The sequence below is a fragment of the Rhinoraja longicauda genome, chromosome 9 (assembly GCF_053455715.1).
Source record: "Rhinoraja longicauda isolate Sanriku21f chromosome 9, sRhiLon1.1, whole genome shotgun sequence".
Taxonomy (NCBI): Eukaryota; Metazoa; Chordata; class Chondrichthyes; order Rajiformes; family Arhynchobatidae; genus Rhinoraja; species Rhinoraja longicauda.
The window spans coordinates 7,998,212-8,023,162 of NC_135961.1; the positions used below are offsets into that span (position 1 = coordinate 7,998,212).

At 46.1% G+C, this 24,951-nt stretch overlaps 1 protein-coding gene across 4 annotated transcripts in view; it reads left to right on the plus strand.

Annotated features, from left to right (window-relative positions):
- bcl11aa (BCL11 transcription factor A a) overlaps positions 1-21,947 on the plus strand; it is a 225,406-nt gene extending 203,459 nt beyond the window's left edge. For 2 of the 4 annotated variants that reach the window (XR_013547616.1, XM_078404763.1), the window contains one exon: positions 18,282-21,947. Coding sequence is in view for 2 of the 4 variants with exons in the window: in XM_078404763.1 (XP_078260889.1) it covers positions 18,282-18,326 (45 nt within the window). In the remaining 2 variants the exon portion in view is untranslated. The remainder of the gene's footprint in view (positions 1-18,281) is intronic. The other 2 variants (XR_013547617.1, XM_078404764.1) reach the window with 1 other exon arrangement.
- The last annotated feature ends 3,004 nt before the right edge of the window (positions 21,948-24,951 follow it).

Consider the following 24,951-nt stretch of genomic DNA (forward strand, 5'->3'; position numbering starts at 1 on the left):
AGAGAGAGCTGGATAGAGCTCTTAAGGATAGTGGAGTGAGGGGGTATGGGGAGAAGGCAGGAACGGGGTACTGATTGAGAGTGATCAGCCATGATCGCATTGAATGGCGGAGCTGGCTCGAAGGGCTGAATGGCCTACTCCTGCACCTATTGTCTATTGTCTATTGTCTATTGTCTATTGTCTATCTCACGAGAGAAGGAACGGGTGACGTTTCAGGTCGAGACCCTTCTTCAGACTCTTCTTGATAGAAACACCTTGACTCCATTTTACAGCAAACTAGATTGTCCCCACCCTGACCAACAAGATGTCATAAAGATGTCAGCAAAGCTTTGGGAGCAGATGGCACCCCAGCAGCTTTGGTGTCCAAGAACTTTCTCACAAATCCATAACTTTATCTCCTACAAATTCAGTGCAGAGGATATGCAAGGCACTCTCAGAGGCACTGTAAATGTGACCATCTTAAAGACAGGAGACAAATCTGACTCTGGTGACTGAGAAAGGTCTCCCTGCTGTCTATCACAGGGAGATTTATCACCATCTCCTGCCAGGAGTTGAGGTGCTTCCCAATTTATTGCCTATTCTGTATTCCAACCATGGCCCATTCCTTCTCTCCAGAGATGCTGCCTATCCCACTGAGTTACTCCAGCTTTTTGTGCCCATCCTCCCTGAAGTGATCCGTAACTTGAAAAGTTAGATTTATTTTAAAATACAACTGTGCCCCCGCAAACATCAAGACGGACTGTTTCACCAATACAAATGGCCTAGGTTAGATCCCGGTCACGTTTCAAGGTGGCGCTGGCAAGGGTCTTGTGAGTCAACCAGATCACCGTCATATGTTCATAAGTGATAGGAGCAGAATTAGACCATTCGGCCCATCAAGTCTACTCCGCCATTCAATCATGGCTGATCTATCTCCCCCTCCTAACCCCATTCTCCTGCCTTCTCCCCATAACCCCTGACACCTGTCGGCTGCAATGAGACCAAATGGTGCACAAATATTGAGGCAAATATATATAAAGCAAAATCGACAATGGCTATTTTTGAAAAGCATACAAAATGATCGGCGGCCAAATCAATGGGGACTGCGGCCAAAGCGAATCTGAGAAAGAGACGATCAATAAGAAGGAACTGCAGATGCTGGTTTACACTGAAGATCGACACAAAATGCTGGAGATTTTAGATTTAGAGATACAGCGCGGAAACAGGCCCTTCGGCCCACCGAGTCCGCGCCGCCCAGCGATCCCCACACATTAACACTATCCTACACACTCTAGGAGGCAATTTTTACATTTACCCAGTCAATTAACCTACAGACCTGTACGACTTTGGAGTGTGGGAGGAAACCGAAGATCTCGGAGAAAGCCCACGCAGGTCACGGGGAGAACGTACAAACTCCGTACAGACGGCGCCCGTAGTCAGGATCGAACCTGAGTCAACGGCGCTTCATTCGCTGAAAGGCAGCAACTCTACCGCTGCGCCACCGTGCCCGCCGCTGAGTAACTCAGCGGGACAGGCAGCATCTCCGGAGAGAAGGAACGGGTGCCATTTCGGGTCGAGACCCTTCTTCAGACTGAAAGTCAGGGGAGAGGGGAGACACGGAGATAAGAAAGGGTGAGGTGTTAAAACGAGACATCAAAGGAGATGCTGCTCAAGGAGAATGTAGAATAGATTATTGTTAGCGTGGAGAAGATGACAATGAACATTTTATTGAGGGCGTGCAGCGTAGGTTTACTAGGTTAATTCCCGGAATGGCGGGACTATCATATGTTGAAAGACTGGAGCGACTAGGCTTGTATACACTGGAATTTATAATATAATATAATAATAATATTCATTTATTGTCGTTGCAACGAGTACAACGAAATTAAAAAATAGCAATCCTGACGGTGCGTAAAAACATATATGCAATAAATGCAAAACAAATAAATACAAATATATTAAATACAAAAGTTTTAACAGTGTGACCTAGTGCAGAAAGTAGTGTTCAGTTCTCGTATGGCCCTGGGGTAAAAACTGTTCTTAAGTCTGTTTGTTCGGGATTTGATCGACCTGAAACGTCGACCAGAGGGCAGAAGAACAAACAGACGGTGGCCGGGGTGGGATGGATCTTTTATTATTTTGCCTGCTCTACTGAGGCAGCGTAGGCTGAACAGGTGCTCCAGGGAGGGCAGTGAGCAGCCGATGATCTTCTGGGCCGTCGTGATGACCCTCTGAAGGGCTTTCCTGTCCTTTTCTGAGCAGCTGGCATACCATGTGGTTATACAGTATGCCAGCACACTCTCGATGGAGCAGCGATAGAAGGACATCATGAGCTTCTCCTGCAGGTTGGTTTTCCTGAGGATCCTCAGGAAGTGGAGTCTCTGCTGTGCCTTCTTCACTGTGGTGATGGTGTTGCTAGACCAGGTAAGATCCTCTGCGATGTGCGTACCCAGGAACCTGAAAGCGGTTACCCTTTCCACACAGACCCCATTGATGTAGAGTGGGTCGTGTTCTGCACTGGTTTTCCTGTAGTCTATTATAAGTTCCTTTGTTTTGGAGGAGTTCAGGATAAGATTGTTCACTGAATACCATGCTGCCAGCCTTTGGATTTCATCCCTGTAGGCTGTCTCATCTCCTCCTGAGATGAGTCCAACCACAGTCGTGTCATCTGCGAACTTGATGATGGTGTTGGTGGGATGGGTGGGGGCGCAGTCGTGAGTGTAGAGGGAGTAAAGGATGGGGCTCAACACACAGCCCTGTGGTGAGCCGGTGCTCAGTGTAATGGTGGAGGAGAGGTGAGGGCCTATTTTGACGGTCTGGGGGCGGTTGGTCAGGAAGTCCTTGATCCATTGGCAGATGGTTTGGGAAAATCCAAGGTCAGAAAGTTTGGTGACCAGTCTGCTCGGGATGACTGTGTTAAAGGCAGAGCTGAAGTCTAGGAAAAGCATCCTCACATAGCTCCCCTAGTGTTCAAGGTGGGTCAGTGCAGTGTGAAGAGCAGTGTCGATGGCATCCCCTGTAGACCTATTTGCTCTGTAGGCAAACTGGTATGGGTCGAAGGTGGGTGGGAGGCTGGCTTTGATGTGCTGCAGGACCAGTCTCTCGAAGCACTTTGTGATGACCGGTGTGAGTGCTACCGGACGGTAGTCGTTAAGGCCGCTGATGACAGACTTTTTCGGCAGTGGGATGATTGTGGCGGACTTCAGGCAGGGAGGGATGATGGATTTTAAAAGGGACAGGTTGAAGATTTTTGTGAAGACCTCAGATAATTGGTCTGCACATTCCCTCAGCACTCTTCCCGTCACACCATCGGGGCCTGCAGCTTTCCTGGGATTCACTGAGAGGAGAGGAGATCTTATCGAAACGTATAAGATTATTAAGGGGTTGGACACGTTAGAGGCAGGAAACATGTTCCCAATGTTGGGGGAGTCCAGAACAAGGGGCCACAGTTTAAGAATAAAGGGTAGGCCATTTAGAACTGAGATGAGGAAAAACTTTTTCAGTCAGAGAGTTGTGAATCTGTGGAATTCTCTGCCTCAGAAGGCAGTGGAGGCCAATTCTCTGAATGCATTCAAGAGAGAGCTAGATAGAGCTCTTAAGGATAGCGGAGTCAGGGGGTATGGGGAGAAGGCAGGAACGGGGTACCGATTGAGAATGATCAGCCATGTTCACATTGAATGGCGGTGCTGGCTCGAAGGGCCGAATAGCCTCCTCCTGCACCTATTGTCTATTGTCTATCAGGGGGACAGTCAGACTGGTCGGAAAACTAGGAAGGGTATGGATGGAGAGAGAGGGAAAGCAAGGGTTACTTGAGGTCAGAGAGGTTAATATTCGTACCGCTGGGGTGTAAGCTGCCCAAGCGAAATATGAGGCACGCAGAGCAATGCCTTTGAGTGGCTGTCACCGTGCTGAGGTGTGCCAAGGACACATCAAGGCGCTCCATACTTCAGCTGGTCCCGAGCACTGTAGCTGTGCGAGTGTGTGTGTACATTGGGCAGGGAGTAATGTAAAGGAGCCGGCCCTTCCAGTTGTAAGCACTGAACAGCTCCAGGGTGTATGTGTGTGTGTGTGTGTGTCTGTGTGCACACACTCTCTGAGCACCAGCGTGTTAACTGCTGTTGAATAATACTGCCCTTTAATAAAGGCTCAGATCCTGAGACTTTGTTTCGCCCCAGACATGCGGCGACCTTTCAAACCAGACTAGGGCGAGGGGAGGGTGTGGACTGGACTTTGAACCGGCCAGTTCCCGCAGCGACCCACTCAATGTGTGCCTCCTGATACTCTCATTGTTGCTCTGTATGCAAAGCCACTTTGAACCTTTGCAAATCAATTTGTCTAGGGGGAGGCAAGTCCACTGGAGTACAGCTGTGGTGGAGGTTAAGCTCGCTGCGGGGCAAGGTGAAGCCAGGGTATCCAGAGATCCCTGGGGCACTTGGCTGGGGTTATGTGCACCCTCTCTGCCCTTCCTTTAACTTAGCAGCATATCTTAGCATGCATGCATGCAATCTACTCACCTTCATTGCCCCTCCACTGCATGTTGGAAGCGCGCCCCTCGCTTTCTATCCGTCCAATCTACTCTGAGTGAAGCGCTGTCAATAGACAATAGACAATAGGTGCAGGATGAGGCCATTTGGCCCTTCGAGCCAGCACCGACCGCCATTCAATGTGATCATGGCTGATCATTCTCAATCAGTACCCCGTTCCTGCCTTCTCCCCATACCCCCTGACTCCGCTATCCTTAAGAGCTCTATCCAGCTCTCTCTTGAATGCATTCAGAGAATTGGCCTCCACTGCCTTCTGAGGCAGAGAATTCCACAGCTTCACAACTCTCTGACTGAAAAAGTTTTTCCTCATCTCCGTTCTAAATGGCCTACCCCTTATTCTTAAACTGTGGCCCCTTGTTCTGGACTCCCCCAACATTGTCAATGTAACACTGGAGTTGGTTTATTAGTGATGGGTCCAACGCCAGCAGTCAAAGGCGTTGGGTAAAGAGTTCGCCGGGGAGGGGGGTTGTTCAGGACTAGTTTCCCCCATCCCTGTTCAAGACCTGTGCATAACGAGAGCTGCTAATATCCCTGCACACCGCTAGCTTTTGTTCGGGCAACACGTTCAGGGAACGCTCTTGGACAGCGGCCCAGCCCAGCAGCGGAACTTGTTTTGCTTGGACTCAAGTTGTTAAAACTTTCATGCTGGAGGTTGGGGAAAGGGCGGGGAGAAGGTGGGGAGAGCAGGCTCTCGGCAAAGGTCAGATCCACTTAAGTAAATAATGTAGTTCAATAAATCATACTAAAATACAAAACCCTGTAATTACGTTTGTCAGCCAAATGTTAGTTGGGGAGACGTTAGGGTTTAAAAATTTTTTTTAATCCTATCCTGGGTGCTGTTTTAACCATTTAGTAACAGGAAGGATGAAAGGGTGATCTTACAGAGGTGTGTAAAAATCACGAGAGGAATAGATCGGGTCGATGCACAATCTCTTGCCCAGAGTAGGTGAATCGAGGACCAGAGGACATAGGTTTAAGGTGAAGGGGAAAAGATTTAACAGGAATCTGAGGGGTAACCTTTTCACACAAAGGGTGGAGGGTGCATGGAACAAGCTGCCAGAGGAGGAAGGGAAAAGACCTGATAGAATAAATGTGTCCAGTGCTTTCATGTAGTCAAATTGCATGCATGAATCCAAATAAAGGGAATCATTTTACGATGCATTTTTACATCAGGTCTATTATCTTATGTTCTCTTGTACGGAATCGTTGAATCTAGGTTGAATGCATAGTCCAGAAATATTTTTTAAAAACGCTACCACAAGCTGCCAGAGGAGGTAGTTGAGGCTGGGACGATCCCAACATTTACGAAACAGTTAGACAGTTACATGGATAGGGCAGGTTTGGAGGGACATGGACCAAACGCGGGCAGGTGGGACTAGTGTAGCTGGGACATGTTGGCCGGTATGGGCAGCAAGTTGGGCCGAAGGGCCTGTTTTCACGCTGTATGACTATGATACTTTGAGTAACAAGAGTTTCTCGTGTATGTTATTTTATAATTGGAGTTTCAGGACAATAGGTTGGTTTGCGTGAATAAACATTGTTTAAACTATTTATTCACAAAATGCTGGAGTAACTCAGCAGGTCAGGCAGCATCTCAGGAGAGAAGGAATGTGTGACGTTTCGGGTCGAGACCCTTCTTCAGACCTCCAGAGAAGGGGGTTTGTTGCTGTAGGGGTGAGCTGAATGAAGGGAGGGAACTGTACACAGATGCTGGTGTAAACCAAAGACACACACAAAAAAGCTGGAGTAACTCAACGGGTCAAGCAGCATCTCTGGAGAAAATAAATAGGCGACGTTTCGGGTCTGAAGAAGGGTCTCGACCCGAGAAAACATCACCCGTCATCAGTTGTACCGGGCCCTAGTGAGACCGCACCTGGAGTACTGTGTGCAGTTTTGGTCTCCAAATTTGAGGAAGGATATTCTTGCTATTGAGGGTGTGCAGCGTAGGTTTACTAGGTTAATTCCCGGAACGGCGGGACTGTCATATGTTGAAAGACTGGAGCGACTAGGCTTGCATACACTGGAATTTAGAAGGATGAGAGGAGATCTTATCGAAACGTATAAGATTATTAAGGGGTTGGACACGTTAGAGGCAGGAAACATGTTCCCAATGTTGGGGGAGTCCAGAACCAGGGGCCACAGTTTAAGAATAAGGGGTAGGCCATTTAGAACTGAGATGAGGAAAAACGTTTTCAGTCAGAGAGTTGTGAATCTGTGGAATTCTCTGCCTCAGAAGACAGTGGAGGCCAATTCTCTGAATGCATTCAAGAGAGAGCTGGATAGAGCTCTTAAGGATAGCGGAGTCAGGGGGTTTGGGGAGAAGGCAGGAACGGGGTACTGATTGAGAATGATCAGCCATGATCACATTGAATGGCGGTGCTGGCTCGAAGGGCCGAATGGCCTCGTCCTGCACCTATTGTCTATTGTTCCTTCTCTCCAGAGATGCTGCCCGTCCCACCAAGTTACTCCAGCTTTTTGTGTCTGCCTTCGAGCAGAATGGACTGGATGGATGAATGAATGAATAAATGGCAATAGAGGGCAGTCCCCGCAGATCCCGGGCCAACGGAGGCAGCAGGCATGATATTCATGGACAGCTCCGAGCCCTCATACAGTGTGTGGAAGAAACGAATCGAAGAAACATCATCTTAAATACTTAGCTGGGAAAAAACAAACAAACTGCTGGACAAACAAACAATTTAGCGGCTCGGGCAGCATCCGTGGAAGGACATGGGCAGACAGGTGAGAGTTGGGGTCGGGACCCTTCCTCAGACTTGGTGACACTCCAGGAATTTTGAAGAAGGGTCTCGACCCGAAACGTCACCCATTCCTTCTCTCCTGAGATGCTGCCTGACCTGCTGAGTCACCAGCATTTTGTGACACCTTCCATCTCTTTTGATGTCTCATTTTCACACCTCGCCCTTCCTCAACTCTGTGTCTCCCTCTCCCCCTGACTCTCAGTCTGAAGAAGGGTCTCGACCCGAAACATCGCCCATTCCTTCTCTTCGGTGTAAGCCAGCATCTGCAGTTCCTTCCTGCAGAATGCCTCCAGCGCTTTGTGTTTTTTAGTTGCTCAGGATCCCCAGCATCAGCAGTCTGTCTTTCTAATCTGGGCGGCACGGTAGTGCAGCGGTAGAGTTGCTGCTTTACAGCGAATGCAGCGCCGGAGACTCAGGTTCGATCCTGACTACGGGTGCTGTACTGTAAGGAGTTTGTACGTTCTCCCCGTGACCTGCGTGGGTTTTCTCCGAGATCTTCGGTTTCCTCCCACACTCCAAAGACGTACAGGTATGTAGGTTAATTGGCTGGGTAAAATGTAAAAAAAAAAAAAATTGTCCCTAGTGTGTGTAGGATAGTGTTAATAGTGTTAGTGTGCGGGGATCACTGGGCGGCGCGGACTTGGTGGGCCGAAAAGGCCTGTTTCCGCGCTGTATATATATGATATGATCAGCAGTCTGTCTTTCTAATCTGAAGTACATTGAGCGCTTGCCTCATTTTGTGCTCTCGGTCGGGGAGATCATATTTGGTCCCTGCTGGTTAATGGTGAGGTAACTCCTCCTCAGAGCTGAGGGATGCCGGGGAACACCATCGTACGTCCCAGTACCCCAGAGGCACAGAAAGGAAAAATCGCCGCTGTATTCTTCTTCTGTCGTATGTCTTTTAGACCTGCAGCTCCATTGAGGCGAGCCAACGTGCCATCGTCCAGGTCAATCAGACCTCGTTCACCATTCGGTGGGCGGTATTTGGGGCAACTGTGGTCCACTGTGTGCTCCACTGTCTGTGTTGGGTCCCCACACTCGCACTGTCCACGAGAACCCACCTCTGGTCACTTTGCATTACCAGGTGTCGGAAAATGGAGGTGCAAGGATACTGAATGGGGAGGGCAGGATCAAGTTCCAACTCCATTACCTTTGCCTCCATGTCTGTTACCTGTTACCTTGACATCATCTGAACTCGCCTAAGGGGTTAGTTGAGGATACCCTCAGGGGTAGGAGGGGAGAGGTAGGAAGGAGTGAGGGAAGGGGGAGTGAGAGAGGGAGGAGGAGGAGGATACCCCAACTGTGTAGAGGGGACTAGAGCGGAGGGGGGGGGGGGAGAGGGGGAGTTAGGAAGGCAGAGGAGGAGGAGGGTGAATGGTAGTTGCTGCCTTACAGCGCTTGCAGCGCCGGAGACCCGGGTTCCATCCTGACTACGGGTGCTGTCTGAACGGAGTTTGCACGCTCTCCCCCGTGACCTGCGTGGGTTTTCTCCGAGAGTTCTTCGGTTTCCTCCCACACTCCAAAGAACGTGAGGTTTGTTGGTTAATTGGCTTGATATAAGTCAAGTCAAGTCAAGTCAAGTTTATTTGTCACATACATATATATACAAGATGTGCAGTGAAATGAAAGTGGCAACGCCTGCGGATTGTGTGCCTGCGAGAAATGGAAATTGTCTCTCGTGTAGGATAGTGTTAGTGTGCGGGGATCGCTGGTCGGTGCGGACCCGGTGGGCCGAAGGGCCTGTTTCCGCGCTGCACCTCTGAACTAAACTAAATATGGGCGCGAGCAAGGAGACTACTACCAAACTAGGTGGAAGGAATAGTGATAAAATAAAGCCAAATGGAGTATGACAAAAGTTGCCTGTTTTTAAAATGATAAAATGAAACTCTATTTCATTGACTTAAATATCTTAGCAATAGTACAAGTATTACAAATGTAAAACGAGCATTCTCGATGGCATTGGGTAAAATACAGCAGACTAAATCGTTCCATAAAATAAATTTATTTGAATATAGCGGGTACAGTCAGGAATGTTTTATGGCAAGCACCATTTTTTCTTTTTTTTTTTGTGATTTTTTTTTTGTGTCTATCTTTTTTTCTTGGCTCCTGTTTCCAAAATTTAGCCACCTCCTTTAGTTAAAATTGCCCATTAATTAGTTAAACAGCAGGCAGGTTCCGAATGGATGCTCGGATGCACAGATACGCATTTAATTTAAACAAAAGCAGGTTTGCCCACCCCCCTCCCCTCCCATTATTTTCAACATTCTCTGCCTTTACAACTATCTTATTCACTTCTCCCTATAATGTATAAAGCATAGGCGATTTTAATCGCCATCTTTTCAGTTTTAATAATTTGCCCTGGTGGTAATTCACAACTGGATAAGGTTTTGGAAACACCTTAAGTCTTTAAAAAAAAATTGCCATTTGCTCTTTGGAACAGTTAGAGTTCGGCATTAGCTGTCGAAGGCTGGCTGTTTGCCCCACCTCTCCAGCAGAACTACAGGCGGGATGGCAGCTCTGAAAGCATTTTCACCACACTGGTCTTCAAAGGTTAAAAATCATTTTGTCCGTGGGAGGCACAGCAAACAAACGTCAGCCAAAAAGACAGAATAGAACAGGCCATTAGTCGTGGCGCACAAAAACCTTGCCATTTATATTTTAATGCAGGAGTAATGAAAATGGCAGCAAAGAAAGGTGGGGCTGGGTTTCTGGTTTCTTGTTTGTTCAAAGAAATAAGGAGCTAATTGAAATTCTTGAGAACCATGTCACAGGCAGATGGCACGGTCGTCTACATGTATGTCCTTGAGAAACGGTGCCATCAATTGTAGAAACTAATTAAACGGTAATCAAAAAGGAAAGGCAGTCGACATATGGGGCCTTTCCTGAAGCACCAAACTTCACGTAACAACTCTGGTTCCCCACCCCCACGCCCCATTTTCCTTCCTCCGATCCACTCCACCCCATCACCATGAAATGGCCCCTTTCTCCGCAAGACTTCAAGCCAATTGAGGAAAGTTTGCTTGAAGCCTGTAAAAGTCATAGAGTTTCCTGTGTCACTGATTTTGATATTTTATTAAAAGTGCATCGAGAATGACGAGGTAAAGAGAGTCGTGATCCACAACCCCCCCCCAGTGTTCAGCGGAACTCTCCCCCGGTATCTCTCCCAGTGATTGTCTGTCCCCACCAGTCCAGATTATAAAGAGCCGGACTTTACGAAGTGAGTGAAGATGGTAATGGTTATTATTATGCAGGGCGAGTGTGGTGTTAGGCTGGAAGCATAAATACTTTAATCCTTTCCTGTTCTTTAGTTCTTGACCTTTCTGCCTATTGTATTCAATTTTTGAAGTGCACTGAATTTCACAAAAAGTGTGCATTTTCTCATTCTTTTGCTTGCCATCACATCTCCCAGGGGGGGACTTAGTCTGGGCCATTGTTCCAAGCTTTTGTCTCCCCCTCCCATTCCCAGTCTGACCTTTCTGTCACCCAGTCTGACCTTTCTGTCATGGGCCTCCTCCAGTGCCCACCGGAAATTGGAGGAACAGCACCTCATATTTCGCCTGGGCAGCTTGCAGCCCAGCGGTATGAACATCGACTTCGCCAACTTTAGATAGTTCCTCTGTCCCTCTCTTCCCATCCCGCTTCCCAGACCTCCCTCTCTCTTCCTGTCTCCACCAATATCCTTCCTTTGTCCCGCCCCCCTGACATCAGTCTGAAGAAGGGTCTCGACCCGAAACGTCGCCCATTCCTTCTCTCCTGAGGTGCTGCCTGACCTGCTGAGTTACTCCAGCATTTTGTGAATAAATACCTTCTGATTGTCTATCATCAGGATGTGGAACATTGGCAAAGGTAGCACCATTTTATTGCCTTCCCCTCCAGCTCCTTTCCTTCGAATGTGTGGGCATTTGTCTTTCTGTTTGACACTCGCCTGAGTTTCAGCCCCACCTATAATCTTGTCCATCACCAGGGTCACTAGTGTCTCTGTCCCAGCCCTTATTTCCACTACCGTCCCTATTTACTTTACTCCAGGTTTCCTCCTGTTCGCACAACATAAACTTAAGCACTAATAATCCTCCACTGAGACCTGCACTAACCCCCACCGTTCCTTCCTTGTCAATCTCTATTGATTGTTTCTCTCCATTGAACTGAATTCAAAACCCCATCTCTCTGTTATAATCAGTTTTGGCCTCCATCACTTGTCATGGAGATACAGTGCAACATGGAAATAAGCCCACACGGACTGTCAAGCAAATACTTCCACTGATTCCACACTAATACCATTTTATTCTCCTTACATTCCCATCAACTCTCCCTTTGATTTGATGTGTGCCTGCCTCCCCATTAGCTGGTCTTCATTGCCTGGCTTCTACACTTTAGATCCCTCAGCCACATTCCCTCTGCTGTTCCTCCTCTTTTAGTTTAGTTTAGGGATACAGTGTGGAAACAGGACCTTTGGCCCACCGAGTCTGCTCCGACCAGCGATCCCCGCACACTAATACCATCCTACACACACCAGGGACAATTTACGCAACCACCAAGGCTATTACAGCCGACACACCTGTACGACTTTGGAGTGTGGGAGGAAACTGAAGATCTCGGAGAAAACCCACGTGGTCACGGGGAGAACGTACAAACTCCGTACAGACAGCGCCCGAAGTCGGGATCGAACCCGGGTCTCTGGCGTTGCCAGGGTTGTAAGGCAGCAATCTACCGCTGCGCCACTGTTGCCGCCCACACCTCTCTCCACACCTTCGAAATCTTCGCCTTAACTCTCCTCCTCTGACCTTCCTTTGGTAATCTCCCTGACTCTCCCCTGCTATTGCCGAATGCCTGTTAGCATCTTGGAGGTTCTGTACTCCATGGAAGACGCCACATAATGTGAGCTGTTGCTGCTCGGGAGCTGGGTGTTCACTGGCATCCTCTCCAATTTGATTATTGGCATTCAGCCCATCTAGTGAGAAATGTTTAGTTGAGTTTAGTTTATTCCCACGTGTACCGAGCGAGGTACTGTGAAAAGCATTTTCGTTGCCTGCTAACCCGTCAGCAGAAAGACTGTACATGATAACTATCGAGCTATCCACAGTGTACAGATACACGACAAAAGGGAATAACGTGAATAATGTTTAGTGCAAGATAAAGCCCAGTTAAGTCCGATCAAAGATAGTCCAAGGGTCTCCAAATGTTACATCTTTCTACTGTGCGAGGCATCATTGAGTTCCATGCAGTCTTCATGGAAAATCAATACACTGCTCATTGTTCCCAAGCCTCTAATGGTACTGCCAAAGGTCCAGGCACTATTCTTTGCATCGAGGCAAGGCTCATTTCCCATTATTGAGATGTACGAAATGAACAAACTGGCCAGAAATTAGATCCAGCTGAATTAGGCCCTGTTCCTTGGTCTGTTCTGAGGTCTTCCTGCTCAACTCACTTCATTAGCAACAGAACTCCCCCTTCTTTATAATATTTTATTCATGCCAATAAAAATCTCACTGAAATAATATTTACGCTGTGGTATAATTAGATGAAAAGAATATATGAACTCCATTTAGTGTGGAATACTCTGCCTCAGAAGGCAGTGGAGGCCAATTCTCTGAATGCATTCAAGAGAGAGCTGGATAGAGCTCTTAAGGATAGCGGAGTCAGGGGTAATGGGGAGAAGGCAGGAACGGGGTACTGATTGAGAATGATCAGCCATGATCACATTGAATGGCGGTGCTGGCTCGAAGGGCCGAATGGCCTCCTCCTGCACCTATTGTCTATTGTCTATTGTCTCTTGCTCCCACTCCATTTAGTGTGGACGTTCAAACTGTGGTTCTCTTCCAAACTGCTCCAAGGTACTGACTGCACATGATCACCAATTGAGGTAGAGTGCAGCATGAACCGAGAAACGAATTACACAACAACATGGTAATGCGAGAATCCAATAGACTAAGTGACCCTTTTCAAAAAAAAAAGTAGTTTCTGTAAAGGAATGAGAGATAGAAAAATTACATTTAAAATATTGCAAGGGAATTCGTGCTAGATGCAATCTGCCACGCTCCCACAATATTAAGAGAGAGTGTAATGATCGCTTGGTCTTTAGCACTAAACTAGTGCCTGAGTACAGTATTGACCTCTGATTCTACTCGGACAGCATGAATACAGGCCCTTTGGCCTAATTCGTCCTTGCTGATGAAGTCGCCCCTTCTAAGCTAGTCCCATTTGCCCACGTTTAGCTCTCTAACCTTTCCTTTCCATGAATCTGTCCTAATGTGTTTTAATTGTTATTATTGTACCTGCCTCTACTCCAAACTCTTTCATGGGAAGAGACTGCCAGGGCAGAGGAACCAGTTCAAGGATATCTTCAGCCTCCTTGAGAAAATGTGATATTCTCCCAGGAACTATCCCAACGTTTAAGAAACGTTTAAGACGGGTACATGGACAGAGCAGGTTTGGAGGGATATGGGCGGCACGGTGGCGCAGCGGTAGAGTTGCTGCCTTACAGCGAATTCAGCGCCGGAGACTCAGGTTCGATCCTGACTACGGGCGTCGTCTGTACGGAGTTTGTACGTTCTCCCCGTGACCTGCGTGGGTTTTCTCCGAGATCTTCGGTTTCCTCCCACACTCCAAAGACGTACAGGTTTGTAGGTTAATTGGCTTGGTAAATGTAAAAATGTTGTGTCTATCCAAAATTACAATCTGCTTGAATCCATTCCAGATTGTTGCCCGGTACACGAGTGGCATTGATAGGTTAGAATAGACTTTGTTTTTTCTTCATTTATATCACGCTGCTAAATGCACGGGTTTCCTTTTTTCTCATTTTTGTCCTCGCATCGCATGGGGTTCTGCATTCTCTGTCACAGATTTATTTTCAATACTTAAATGTGCCTTTTAGCTCAAAGAGGCAGTGGGAATCAATTGCTGGATTTGCACAATGAGCCAGCAGTAAAATATGCGCTGTGCTGACGTTCTTAGTGCTGTATCAATAAGGGCGCATAACCCGACTGAAACGCTAGTTAAAACCAAAGGCGTGCAGTAAAGTGTAGGTTTAGCAAGTGCAGATCATATAACACTTGGCTGGCGCCATTCACACCACCAACATCCATTTTCTCATTCTTCCAAACTCAATTTCAAACATATTATTGGATTTTAAATAGATCATCTTATCCAGCGCGATCTACTGAACGGTATTTGCGTGCGATCTACAATACAATTTCATCTTCTATTGATTTATTTAGGGTTCGGGCGGAAAGAAATAAGATCGTCTCTAATGTTTGTTCCATTTGCAGAACAAATGTGTTTGCTTATTGAAGGGACTGAACCAAGCAGGGTACTAATTGCGAAATACAAGGTTTAAAATGGAGACTGTTCTCATTCATTGCAACGGGTTTCATGTAAGTAAGATCAGCAGTGAACATTGCAGGTCAGAAATTAGCTGCAGTGATAGATTAGACTGGCAAAAGCCCTGAAAAACCCCCATTCTGAACTGAATGCCGAGAGGAACAGTGAATTTTGTGCCACCTGCCTACACTTTATGAGCAGGATACAGCCAGCGCAGTGGCATTCTGTGGCAATGCCAAAGCAGAATGAAACCAACTGCTTCTATGTCGCTGAAGGAGTTAAGATCCGTGTGCTGGCTGGCACTTGATGCACCCAGATGCATGTACGGGGATTGGCTGACATGTCAACAAAAATGCTGGAAGGTACGGAAGGCAAAAGCAAGGTGAAGTTAAGTGAGACGTATGCACCTGTACAGGGCCAATTGCTTTGGTTTACTAAGAATGGAGGTCATATTTATTTATGCTTGGCTGTAAGATGGCTCAAATAGGGTTAATAAATGGGGGTGATCACTTTGCCAGGATCATTCTACAGGGCTCCAGAGTCAATGAGAAATCGAGGAACAGATATACAAGCAAGTCGTAGAAGAGGGTAAAAGCAATAGGTTTATAGTGGAGTGTAGGAGGGGACTGCAGATGTTGGTTTGTACTGAAGGGAGACACGCAATGCTGGAGTAACTCAGCGGGTCAGGCAGCATCACTGGATAGAAGGAATGGGTGACGTTTCGGATCGAGACCCTTCTTCAGACCGAGAGTCGGGAGAGGGAGACGAGATATGGAAGGGTAAGGTGTGTAAACTATGTTGAAAGACTGGAGCGACTAGGCTTGTATACACTGGAATTTAGAAGGATGAGAGGAGATCTTATCGAAACGTATAAGATTATTAAGGGGTTGTACACGTTAGAGGCCGGAAACATGTTCCCAATGTTGAGGGAGTCCAGAACAAGGGGCCACAGTTTAAGAATAAGGGGTAGGCCATTTAGAACTGAGATGAGGAAAAACTTTTTCAGTCAGAGAGTTGTGAATCTGTGGAATTCTCTGCCTCAGAAGGCAGTGGAGGCCAATTCTCCGAATGCATTCAAGAGAGAGCTAGATAGAGCTATTAAGGATAGCGGAGTCAGGGGGTATGGGGAGAAGGCAGGAACGGGGTACTGATTGAGAATGATCAGCCATGATCACATTGAATGGCGGTCGGTGCTGGCTCGAAGGGCCGAATGGCCTCCTCCTGCACCTATTGTCTATTGTCTATTGTCTAAAACGACAGATCAAACCAGACGGTTATTAAGGAAATGTAGAATGGTTCGTTGTTAGCTGAGGGGAAGGTGAAAACGAGGCGTACAATCAGTAAAATGTACCTGGAGGAGGGTGGAACCAGTTTGAGAACAAGGGTGGGAGAGGGACGGAGAGAGAGGGAAAGGAAGGGTTACTTGAAGTTAGAGATATAATATAAGGAAATAACTGCAGATGCTGGTACAAATCGAAGGTATTTATTCACAAAATGCTGGAGTAACTCAGCAGGTCAGGCAGCATCTCAGGAGAGAAGGAATGGGTGACGTTTCGGGTCGGGACCCTTCTTCAGACTGATGTCAGGGGGGCGGGACAAAGGAAGGATTTTGGTGGAGACAGGAAGATAGAGGGGGATCTGGGAAGGGGGAGGGGAAGAGAGGGACAGAGGAACTATCTAAAGTTGGAGAAGTCGATGTTCATACTGCTGGGCTGCAAGCTGCCCAGGCGAAATATGAGGTGCTGTTCCTCCAATTTCCGGTGGGCCTCACTATGGCACTGGAGGAGGCCCATGACAGAAAGGTCAGACTGGGAATGGGAGGGGGAGTTGAAGTGCTCGGCCACCGGGAGATCAGATTGGTTAACGCGGACCGAGCGCAGGTGTTGAGCGAAGTGATCGGCGAGCCTGCGTTTGGTTTCACCGATGTAAATGAGTTGTAAATGAGTTAGAGAAATCAATATAGTAGCAGTTATAGTAGTAGTGGGTTTTAACTTTCCCCTAATAGTCTGGGATTGCCTTTCTGTAAAGGGGCTTCTATGGGGTGGATAGCCAAGTGAATCCAAGAGAGTTTTTGGAGACAATATGTAGATCATCTTGCAAGAGATGGAGCATTATTCAACCCTATCTTAGAAATGAAACAGGCAGGTGGTGGAAATGTCGGCTTTGGGTACAGTGACCAAAATTCTGTAAGTTCCAATTAAATATGAATCGGGATAAGGTTGGTTCTCAAGTTAAGGTGCTATGTAGGGGGACTGCAGATTTCAACAGCAAAGGTGAGCAGCTGGCGAAAGTATATTGGGAGCAGATGCTTGCAGCTAAAATAATATCTAGTAAGTGTGAGTCTTTTAAAAGAGAGTTCGGAGGAGTTCAGGGCTAGTCTGCTTTGATGAGGGGTGGCACAGTGGTGTGCAGCTGGTAAAGCTGTTGCTCGTCATGCCAGAGGCTTGGGTTCGATCCTGACATCGTCTGCTGTGTGTGTGTGGAGCATGCACTTTCTCCCTGTGACCTGGTGGGTTTCCTCTGGGTGCACCTGTTTCCTTTCACATCCCACAGGCGTGCGGGTTTGTGGGTTAATTGGCCTCCTTAAAAATGACCCCTCATGTGTCCCGAGTGAATGAGAAAGTGTGATAACATAGAATTTAGTGTGAAGGGGTGATCGATGGGATGGCCGGCGGGGAGACGTTTCCATGCTGTAGCTCTGAACTAAGAAACCAAGACCAAAAGGCAATGCTGGTGTGATTAGGTGACCAACAATGTTGGGGCTTTGATCAGGTAAAAGCAATCGGTGCAGAGTGCCTTGTTGTGTTATGTTTTAACGACTTGAATGTGAATGTAGGAGGTGTGATTAGTCAGTTTGCAAATTTGCTTGAGCAAAGGAGACTGAGGGTCGGGTTGGCCTGGTATTTAAAATTATAAGATGCATAAACAGCTTAGATGGTCAGTTCATTTTTCCCCCATGGTAGTGGCATAAAAAATGTGAGAACAAGAGGGCATAGCTTTAAAATGGGAGGAAAGGTCTCCAAGGAGTATTTGAGTGGAAAGTTTTTTTGTTGCACAGAGTGGTTAATATTTGGAAGGTGCTGCCGGAGGAGCTCGTGGAATCGGATACAATTACTAGACAAAAGAGACATTTAGACAGGCACTTAAATACGATGTGGTCCCTTGGGATTAGTTTAGATGGGCAAAGATGTTGACATGAATGTGATGGGATGAAAGGGTCGTTTCCGTGCTGCACAAAGTCTCTGGCTGTGATATGTAGGGTCCTCTGCTCTGGCTGGATATATTCCTGGAGGAATCTGACTCACATCTCACCTCTCTACGGTCATACTAACCTCCATTTTGCAGTGCGCTCATTTTCCAAACTAATTGGAAAGTAAACAGTCCTTTATCACCTGGACGATCCTTTGCTGTCAGATCACTGTTGTCCAAATCCAATATGTTTTTACAACTTTTATGGAAAAGCATTGAATTATCTTTTTTAAGTGCATGTCCCAAATGTTCTGCCTGGTTCTGTCTTGATATCAGCCCTTAATTGTTGGCCAGGACAATGATGTGGACAACGGTCAGGTTTACTGGCGATTCCAGTTGATTCCGTTTTGTGTAACTGTTCCTGATTTTCTCTGGATTTCAGACTTCTGCTTTGATTTCTATTTGTCTATTAATTCACCAAATCTTATCCTTGTAGGTGAGGTATTACGGCTATTATCTGTCTCAATTACAGCCACAATGAAGCCCAGCTGGACAGGCTGGTGGACAGAGCCACTGGAGTAAAACAGAGAGAGAGACACCGGCCGCCTCACCCAATCAGCAAGGTGAGCCTGGAGCATCGCCGACACCAGTCCAACTGATGGAAGCCACGCAAGCGGGCATTCTCCCTTTTAAAGGGGAAACACCATAAATGTAATTTTTTTCTAAAGCTAGTGCTTGAAAATTATGAGATTCATAACTTAAAACATTTAAATATTTGATATAAAGACGCTCTCTGGGTAAGGCACTTTTTTCCGTAGAATTCTGTGCAAAGCACTGTTTTTTTTCTATAGAATTTTCATATGTAACACTTGAAGCTGTGCAATGCAGTAAGACATTTCCACTAGTCAGTAGTTAGAATCTCATTGAAATATTCCCTAAGGAAATCCCGTTTAATAATCTATAGGATCCTGTGGGAATTTTGGAGGATTTTTATTGCCTTATAGGATTTAATAGGATTCTGTAGGATATTCAGATTCTTACGGAGATTTTAGTATGGGACTGCACTGGAATGGCTAGAAGGAAATTAAAGCAGGAAGATACAGGAAAGCCTGATGTCTGAGAGCAATTTTTTAATTGAACTCAAGTGTCAGATCAATGAAAACAAATAAAGACATTCCACATAAACAGGATAATGCATTTATATAGGGTGAAAGGTTAAATTGGAATCAGTGTCAAATATATATATGTATTTAAAAAAAACCAACGACCATTCCCCACCCAAAACCTTAAAGGGGCATGTTTGATCTGCTGGAGGAGGGGAGAGGTGAGCACTATCCGGCAACTGCTGGGGGCAGCTTAGTTTTTATAGGATAAAGTCAATGATTCAAATTGCTATTGAAATGATTGTCGTGCACTCACACCTGTCACCCTTCTGAACACTGCCAAGAAAGTCTGGTTTCTCTTTTACCTTTCCGGGTATTTTTGGCTTGCCGGTAGGAAATTCCCGACCGCTCATTTTCCTCTTTTCTTAATTGGCCCCTTTAGGATTGTGGTTGGGTCACCATGCCCCTTCATGCTGGCTGCCCCCTCAAGCTCTTACAGTGTTCTTGATAACGTGACAGATTATTCCCTTTCCCTTGAACAAAATTTGAACCAAGGCGTTGAGGTATGCCAATGAGAATGTCTCCACAACACAACCACTTTAGAAATTAATCGAACCATTGCATAAGACTATGATTGTTTGAATGCCTGTCTGTTTTTTTTTTCCTCTCTGTGGCTACTTCTGTTCATTTCTTTGACTGTAAATTATTGAAACGTCCGGTCCTGATGACATCACGGAGCGCAGTGTCTTGGAGTATTTACTGATCCTGACTGCGATCGGGAGCACTTATATATATATAGTATAAGACAATAACTGCAGATGCTGGTACAAATCGAAGGTATTTATTCACAAAATGCTGGAGTAACTCAGCGGGTCAGGCAGCATCTCGCGAGAGAAGGAATGGGTGACGTTTCGGGTCGAGACCCTTCTTCAGACTGATGTCAGGGGGGCGGGACAAAGGAAGGATATAGGTGGAGACAGGAAGATAGAGGGAGATCTGGGAAGGGGGAGGGGAAGAGAGGGACAGAGGAACGGTCTAAAGTGGGAGAAGTTGATGTTCATACCACTGGGCTGCAAGCTGCCCAGGCGAAATATGAGGTGCTGTTCCTCCAATTTCCGGTGGGCCTCACTATGGCACTGGAGGAGGCCCATGACAGAAAGGTCAGACTGGGAATGGGAGGGGGAGTTGAAGTGCTCGGCCACCGGGAGACAATTCACATCAGTTGATGGCATCATTAGAGTGGTGCACTTCACCCCCCAGCTGCATGTGCTGTTTCCGTTCCAGCAGAACCGTTGGGATGGGTAACGCCTCCATTGCTGTTCCTCCGATGATGGTATCAGTATGCACTATCTAAACATTAAAACAAAAATGAGTCAAGGACTAGAACGTCAAAATCAATCTGATTTTTTTTTTCTCTGGACAAAAGGGAACCTGGTAGTAAGATTCCATTTCATTGCATTATTGGCAAAAACCACAATTCCTCATACTTCAAGAGAATATCTGTGAATTACTTTTACTGCCCCTGTTATTCAGTCTGGTTTGCATCTCTGCTTTCCGCCCTGCACCGCCAAGCGACTGACCTGGCACGTAGACCGCGACCGGGACTCCATTAATTCTCCCCTTTTCGATGGCAACCACGTGGCACTAACATTTGTTCGCGATTGGCAAGCAGTTGTGCGGCCTCACACGAATAAATAAATGGCCAGCAAGAAGGTCATTATCCCATGTGCTTCGAGGGTCTAATCTGCTCAAGTTCCTTCCCTTGTTCTGGGGACTGCACCTTCCCTTCACTGCCTACCACTAGTCAAGTGAAGTTTCCCCCGGGATTAGCTTCCATCCTCACCACTCAGTGGGCAACGGAGTACCATGGGAGATGCCAAATTATACTCCTTTCAACATAAATTGCCTGATGCAATTTTTCCCTTTGCAGTGAGATAAATGCAGTTGAATCCTGCTCCATCAAGTCTACTCCGCCATTCAATCATGGCTGATCTATCTCTCCCTCCCAACCCCATTCTCCTGCCTTCTCCCCATAACCCCTGACACCTGCACTAATCAAGAATCTATCTATCTCTGCCTTAAATATATCCACTGACTTGGCCTCCACAGCCTTCTGTGACAACGATTTCCACAGGTTCACCACCCTCTGACTGAAGACATTCCTCCTCATCTCCTTCCTAAAAGAACGTCCTTTAATTCTGAGGCTATGACTCTGGCTGGTCCTAGACTCTCCAACTAGTGGAAACATCCGAGCCTTTCACTATTCGGTACGTTTCAAATGAGGTCCCCCGTCATTCTTCTAAACTCCAGCGAGTACAGGCCCAGTGCCGTCAAACGGTCACCATAGGTCAACCCACTCATTCCCGTAAACCTCCTCTGGACCCTCTCTCCAGAGCCAGCACATGGAGTACCATGGTAGATGCCAGTCAATGCTCATTTCAACATAAATTGCCTGATGCAATTTTCCCCCTTTGCAGTGAGGTAAATGGAGTTGAATCCTGCTCTGTGCAATGGATTAGATGTACAGTCGAGTCAAACTCGGCCGTGACAGGTCTAACTGCACTATTACTGACGGTTAAAATCGGAACAAATTCCATCTATCGGGAATATGCTGGTCTCAAGGTTGCATCTGTATGGATTCTTCTGTGTGTACAGATTTTTAGTTTTAGGAGATGTCACCGGAATTGGCAGCTCATTAAGTGAGAATGACATATTCTGTTGCTGTGACAGAATGGAAAGGACACTGCTTACAGCATTGCTGCTGTTGCTATGATTGTAAGTTCAGTCCAATTCTGTTCGAATCCCTTGTTTCATGTCCGATGTGTAAAGACAAAACTTTTTTCTCCTTTTTCAAAGGGTCATCGAAGTAAACTTGCAACAACGCAGGTTTTAAAAAAAAAATCATAATTCTTTAATCTTTCTGAACAATCATTTAAGCTTGTTATGAGAATACTAAGCACCTTGTCAACCTTCTACAGTGCTGTTACCAGACATTGTACTGACAGTGTATATATGCTGCTATCAAATGTATTCTATTTCAGCAAGTCACCATGGATTCAGAAACATGTATTTTGTATTCCTTTCAATAAATTTTTTTGCTGTATTATAATTGAAGTCTACAGTGATGTTTGTTTGCACGTTGATTTAGTTTTAATAGCTGGGATGAGAAAGTTAAAATGAGAACTGTTCGGGACACACATCACTTAAAAGAATGACTCTATTCCAAGGTAATCACACAATAGATAGACACAAAACGCTGGAGTAACTCAGCGGGACAGGCAGCATCTCTGGATAGAAGGAATGGGTGACGTTTCAGGTCGAGACCCTTCTTCAGACATATAGAGCCATATAGTCATAGAGTGATACAGTGTGGAAACGGGTTCTTCGGCCCGACTTGCCCACACCGGCCAATATGTCCCAGCTACACTAGTCCCACCTGCCAGCATTTGGTCCATATCCCTCCAAATCTGTCCTATCCATGTACCTGTCTAAATGTTGGTATAGTCCCTGCCTCAACTACCTCCTCTGGCAGCTTGTTCCATACACCCACCATCCTTTGTGTGAAAAAGTCACCCCTCAGATTCCTATTAAACCTTTTTCCCCTTCACCTTAAACCTAAGTCCTCTGGTCCTCTATTCACCTACTCTGGGCAAGAGACTCTGTACATCTAGTATGTTCATAGTGTGTGCAATGCTATATACTGCAATACATTCCACTAGAGAACCAGCTTCATACTTTGGACGTTGCTTGGTCAGTAGCCTTCAGTGTCTTGGCAATGCAATTGCTTGTCTGGATAATTATTAAATGCTTTGAGAGTCTTTGTCTCCACCACCCACTTGGTTAGTTACACCAGAGTCCTACTGCACTAAGTGAAAAAATACACAAATCTATACCCTCTGTTTTTATATATCTCTGCTGTATCTAGAGGACTTTGATGAGCGATGCAAAATTCTGAGGAATACGGAGGGAGAGAGTGGGAAACTTTTCCCGGCACATATCTACTTCCATTTTCAAAGGTCATAAACGAACTATAGTTGACGTGAACTTCACAGCTGATGATCTAACTTTTGTCTAGGTTCATATCCTGGAAACACTGAAGTTATTGTAGGTAAATTCATAACGATGAAGCACGGAAATAAAAAATATAGTAAGCATTTTGCCTTGTCCAAATATGCGTGTTTTCAGGTGAAATTCGGGTGGATTTCCGGGCAGGACGGTAGCGAAGCTTTAGAGCTACTGTCTTACAGCACCAGAGACCTGGGTTCGATCCTGTCTGCACGGAGTTTGTACGTTCTCCCTGTGACCGCGTGGGTTTTCTCCGAGATCTTCTCTGAGATCTTCGGTTTCCCCCCACAATCCAAAGACGTGCAGGTTCCTAGGTTAATTGGCTTGGCATAAGTGTAAATTGTCCTAGTGTGTGTAGGATAGTGTTAATGCGCGGGGACCACTTGCCAGTGGGCTGATGGGCTGTAACTCGAAACTAAACTACACTAATTTTCTCAGATATCCCACAAAACTCGTCTTGAGCTGCACAGTGCTGTAAAACTGCGCAAAAAAAGTCTGAGTTACCTACATTATACAGACCAAACACAAGCCCTGTGCTTGAAGCATTAAATCTCACAGCAGTTCGTTCATTACTTCAGTGGTTTGATATCCTAATCATTTTAAAGCACACGATAGATTTTAGATTTAGATTTAGAGATACAGCGCGGAAACAGGCCCTTCGGCCCACTGAGTCCGTGCCGCCCAGCGATCCCCGCACATTAACACTATCCTACACACACTAGGGACAATTTTAATTTTTTTTTTTAACATTTACCCAGTCAATTAACCTACATACCTGTACGTCTTTGGAGTGTGGGAGGAAACTGAAGATCTCGGAGAAAACCCACGCAGGTCACGGTGAGAACGTACAAACTCCGTACAGACGGCGCCCGTAGTCAGGATCGAACCTGAGTCTCCGGCGCTGCATTCGCTGTAAGGCAGCAACTCTACCGCTGCGCCACCGTGCTATAAGAGACCATAGAGACCATAAACAGTGCAGCACACACTGTATAACAGTCAAGATGTTTGAATATTGTGTTGAGCATACAATCTATTGGCCTCTGATCCTTTCTGAAGAAAGGTCATTGACCTAAAATGATAACTCGTGTTTCTTTCTTCACAGACGCTGCCTGGCTTGCAGAGTTGAGTCCAGTATTTTCTGTTTTTATTGCAGATCTCGAACGCCCGGGTGAAGAGTATTTTATTGTCATCTGTCCCAGATAGAACAATGAAATTCTTACTTGCAGCAGCACAACAGATTATGTAAACATAGTGCATTGTAAACAATATAATAAACGAGAAAAAATTAAGTTCAGTGTGTGTATATATATACACACTCACATATACACATGCTCACATATACACATATATACAGATCATACATACACACATATACATACACATAAAAACCAAACAATAACAGTGCAATAATAACAGTAATAGTCTATGTTGTTCAGAGCTTATTTGAGGTTGTGGTGTTTAATAGCCGAACGGCTACAGGGAAGAAGCTGTTCGTGAACCTGGACGTTACAGTTTTCAGGCTCCTGTACCTTCTTCCCGATGGCAGGGGTGGAATGAGCGTGTGGCCAGGGTGGTGTGGGTCTCTGATGATGCTAACTGCACCCACAGTGTTTACTTCTGTTCTCACATGCTGATGGGGCGTACAACAAGTGAAATGATGACCTTGCAGCGACGGATGCGGCTGTTGAACTGCACCTCATTTTGTTTGCGGTTCACTATGCCCTCCTTTTGCTCCCCAATGCCATTTGTTGATTACGTCTCCCGGCTCTGTCCTTGGTGTACGTTTGCCTGATGCCGCCCATTCACTGCACCAAGGTGAGTCTTCTTTCACTATTCCAGCCGGCAGAGGTTCAGGGTTATTTGGTTACAGTACATTTCTAATGTGCGCTCCACACAATAGGAAGCAAGAAAAAAACCCCCACAATTTTCTGTGAAAGGCATAATACATTTTTTTAATAAAAAACTTCCCATGCAGTCTCTCCAAAAAATGAAAAAAAC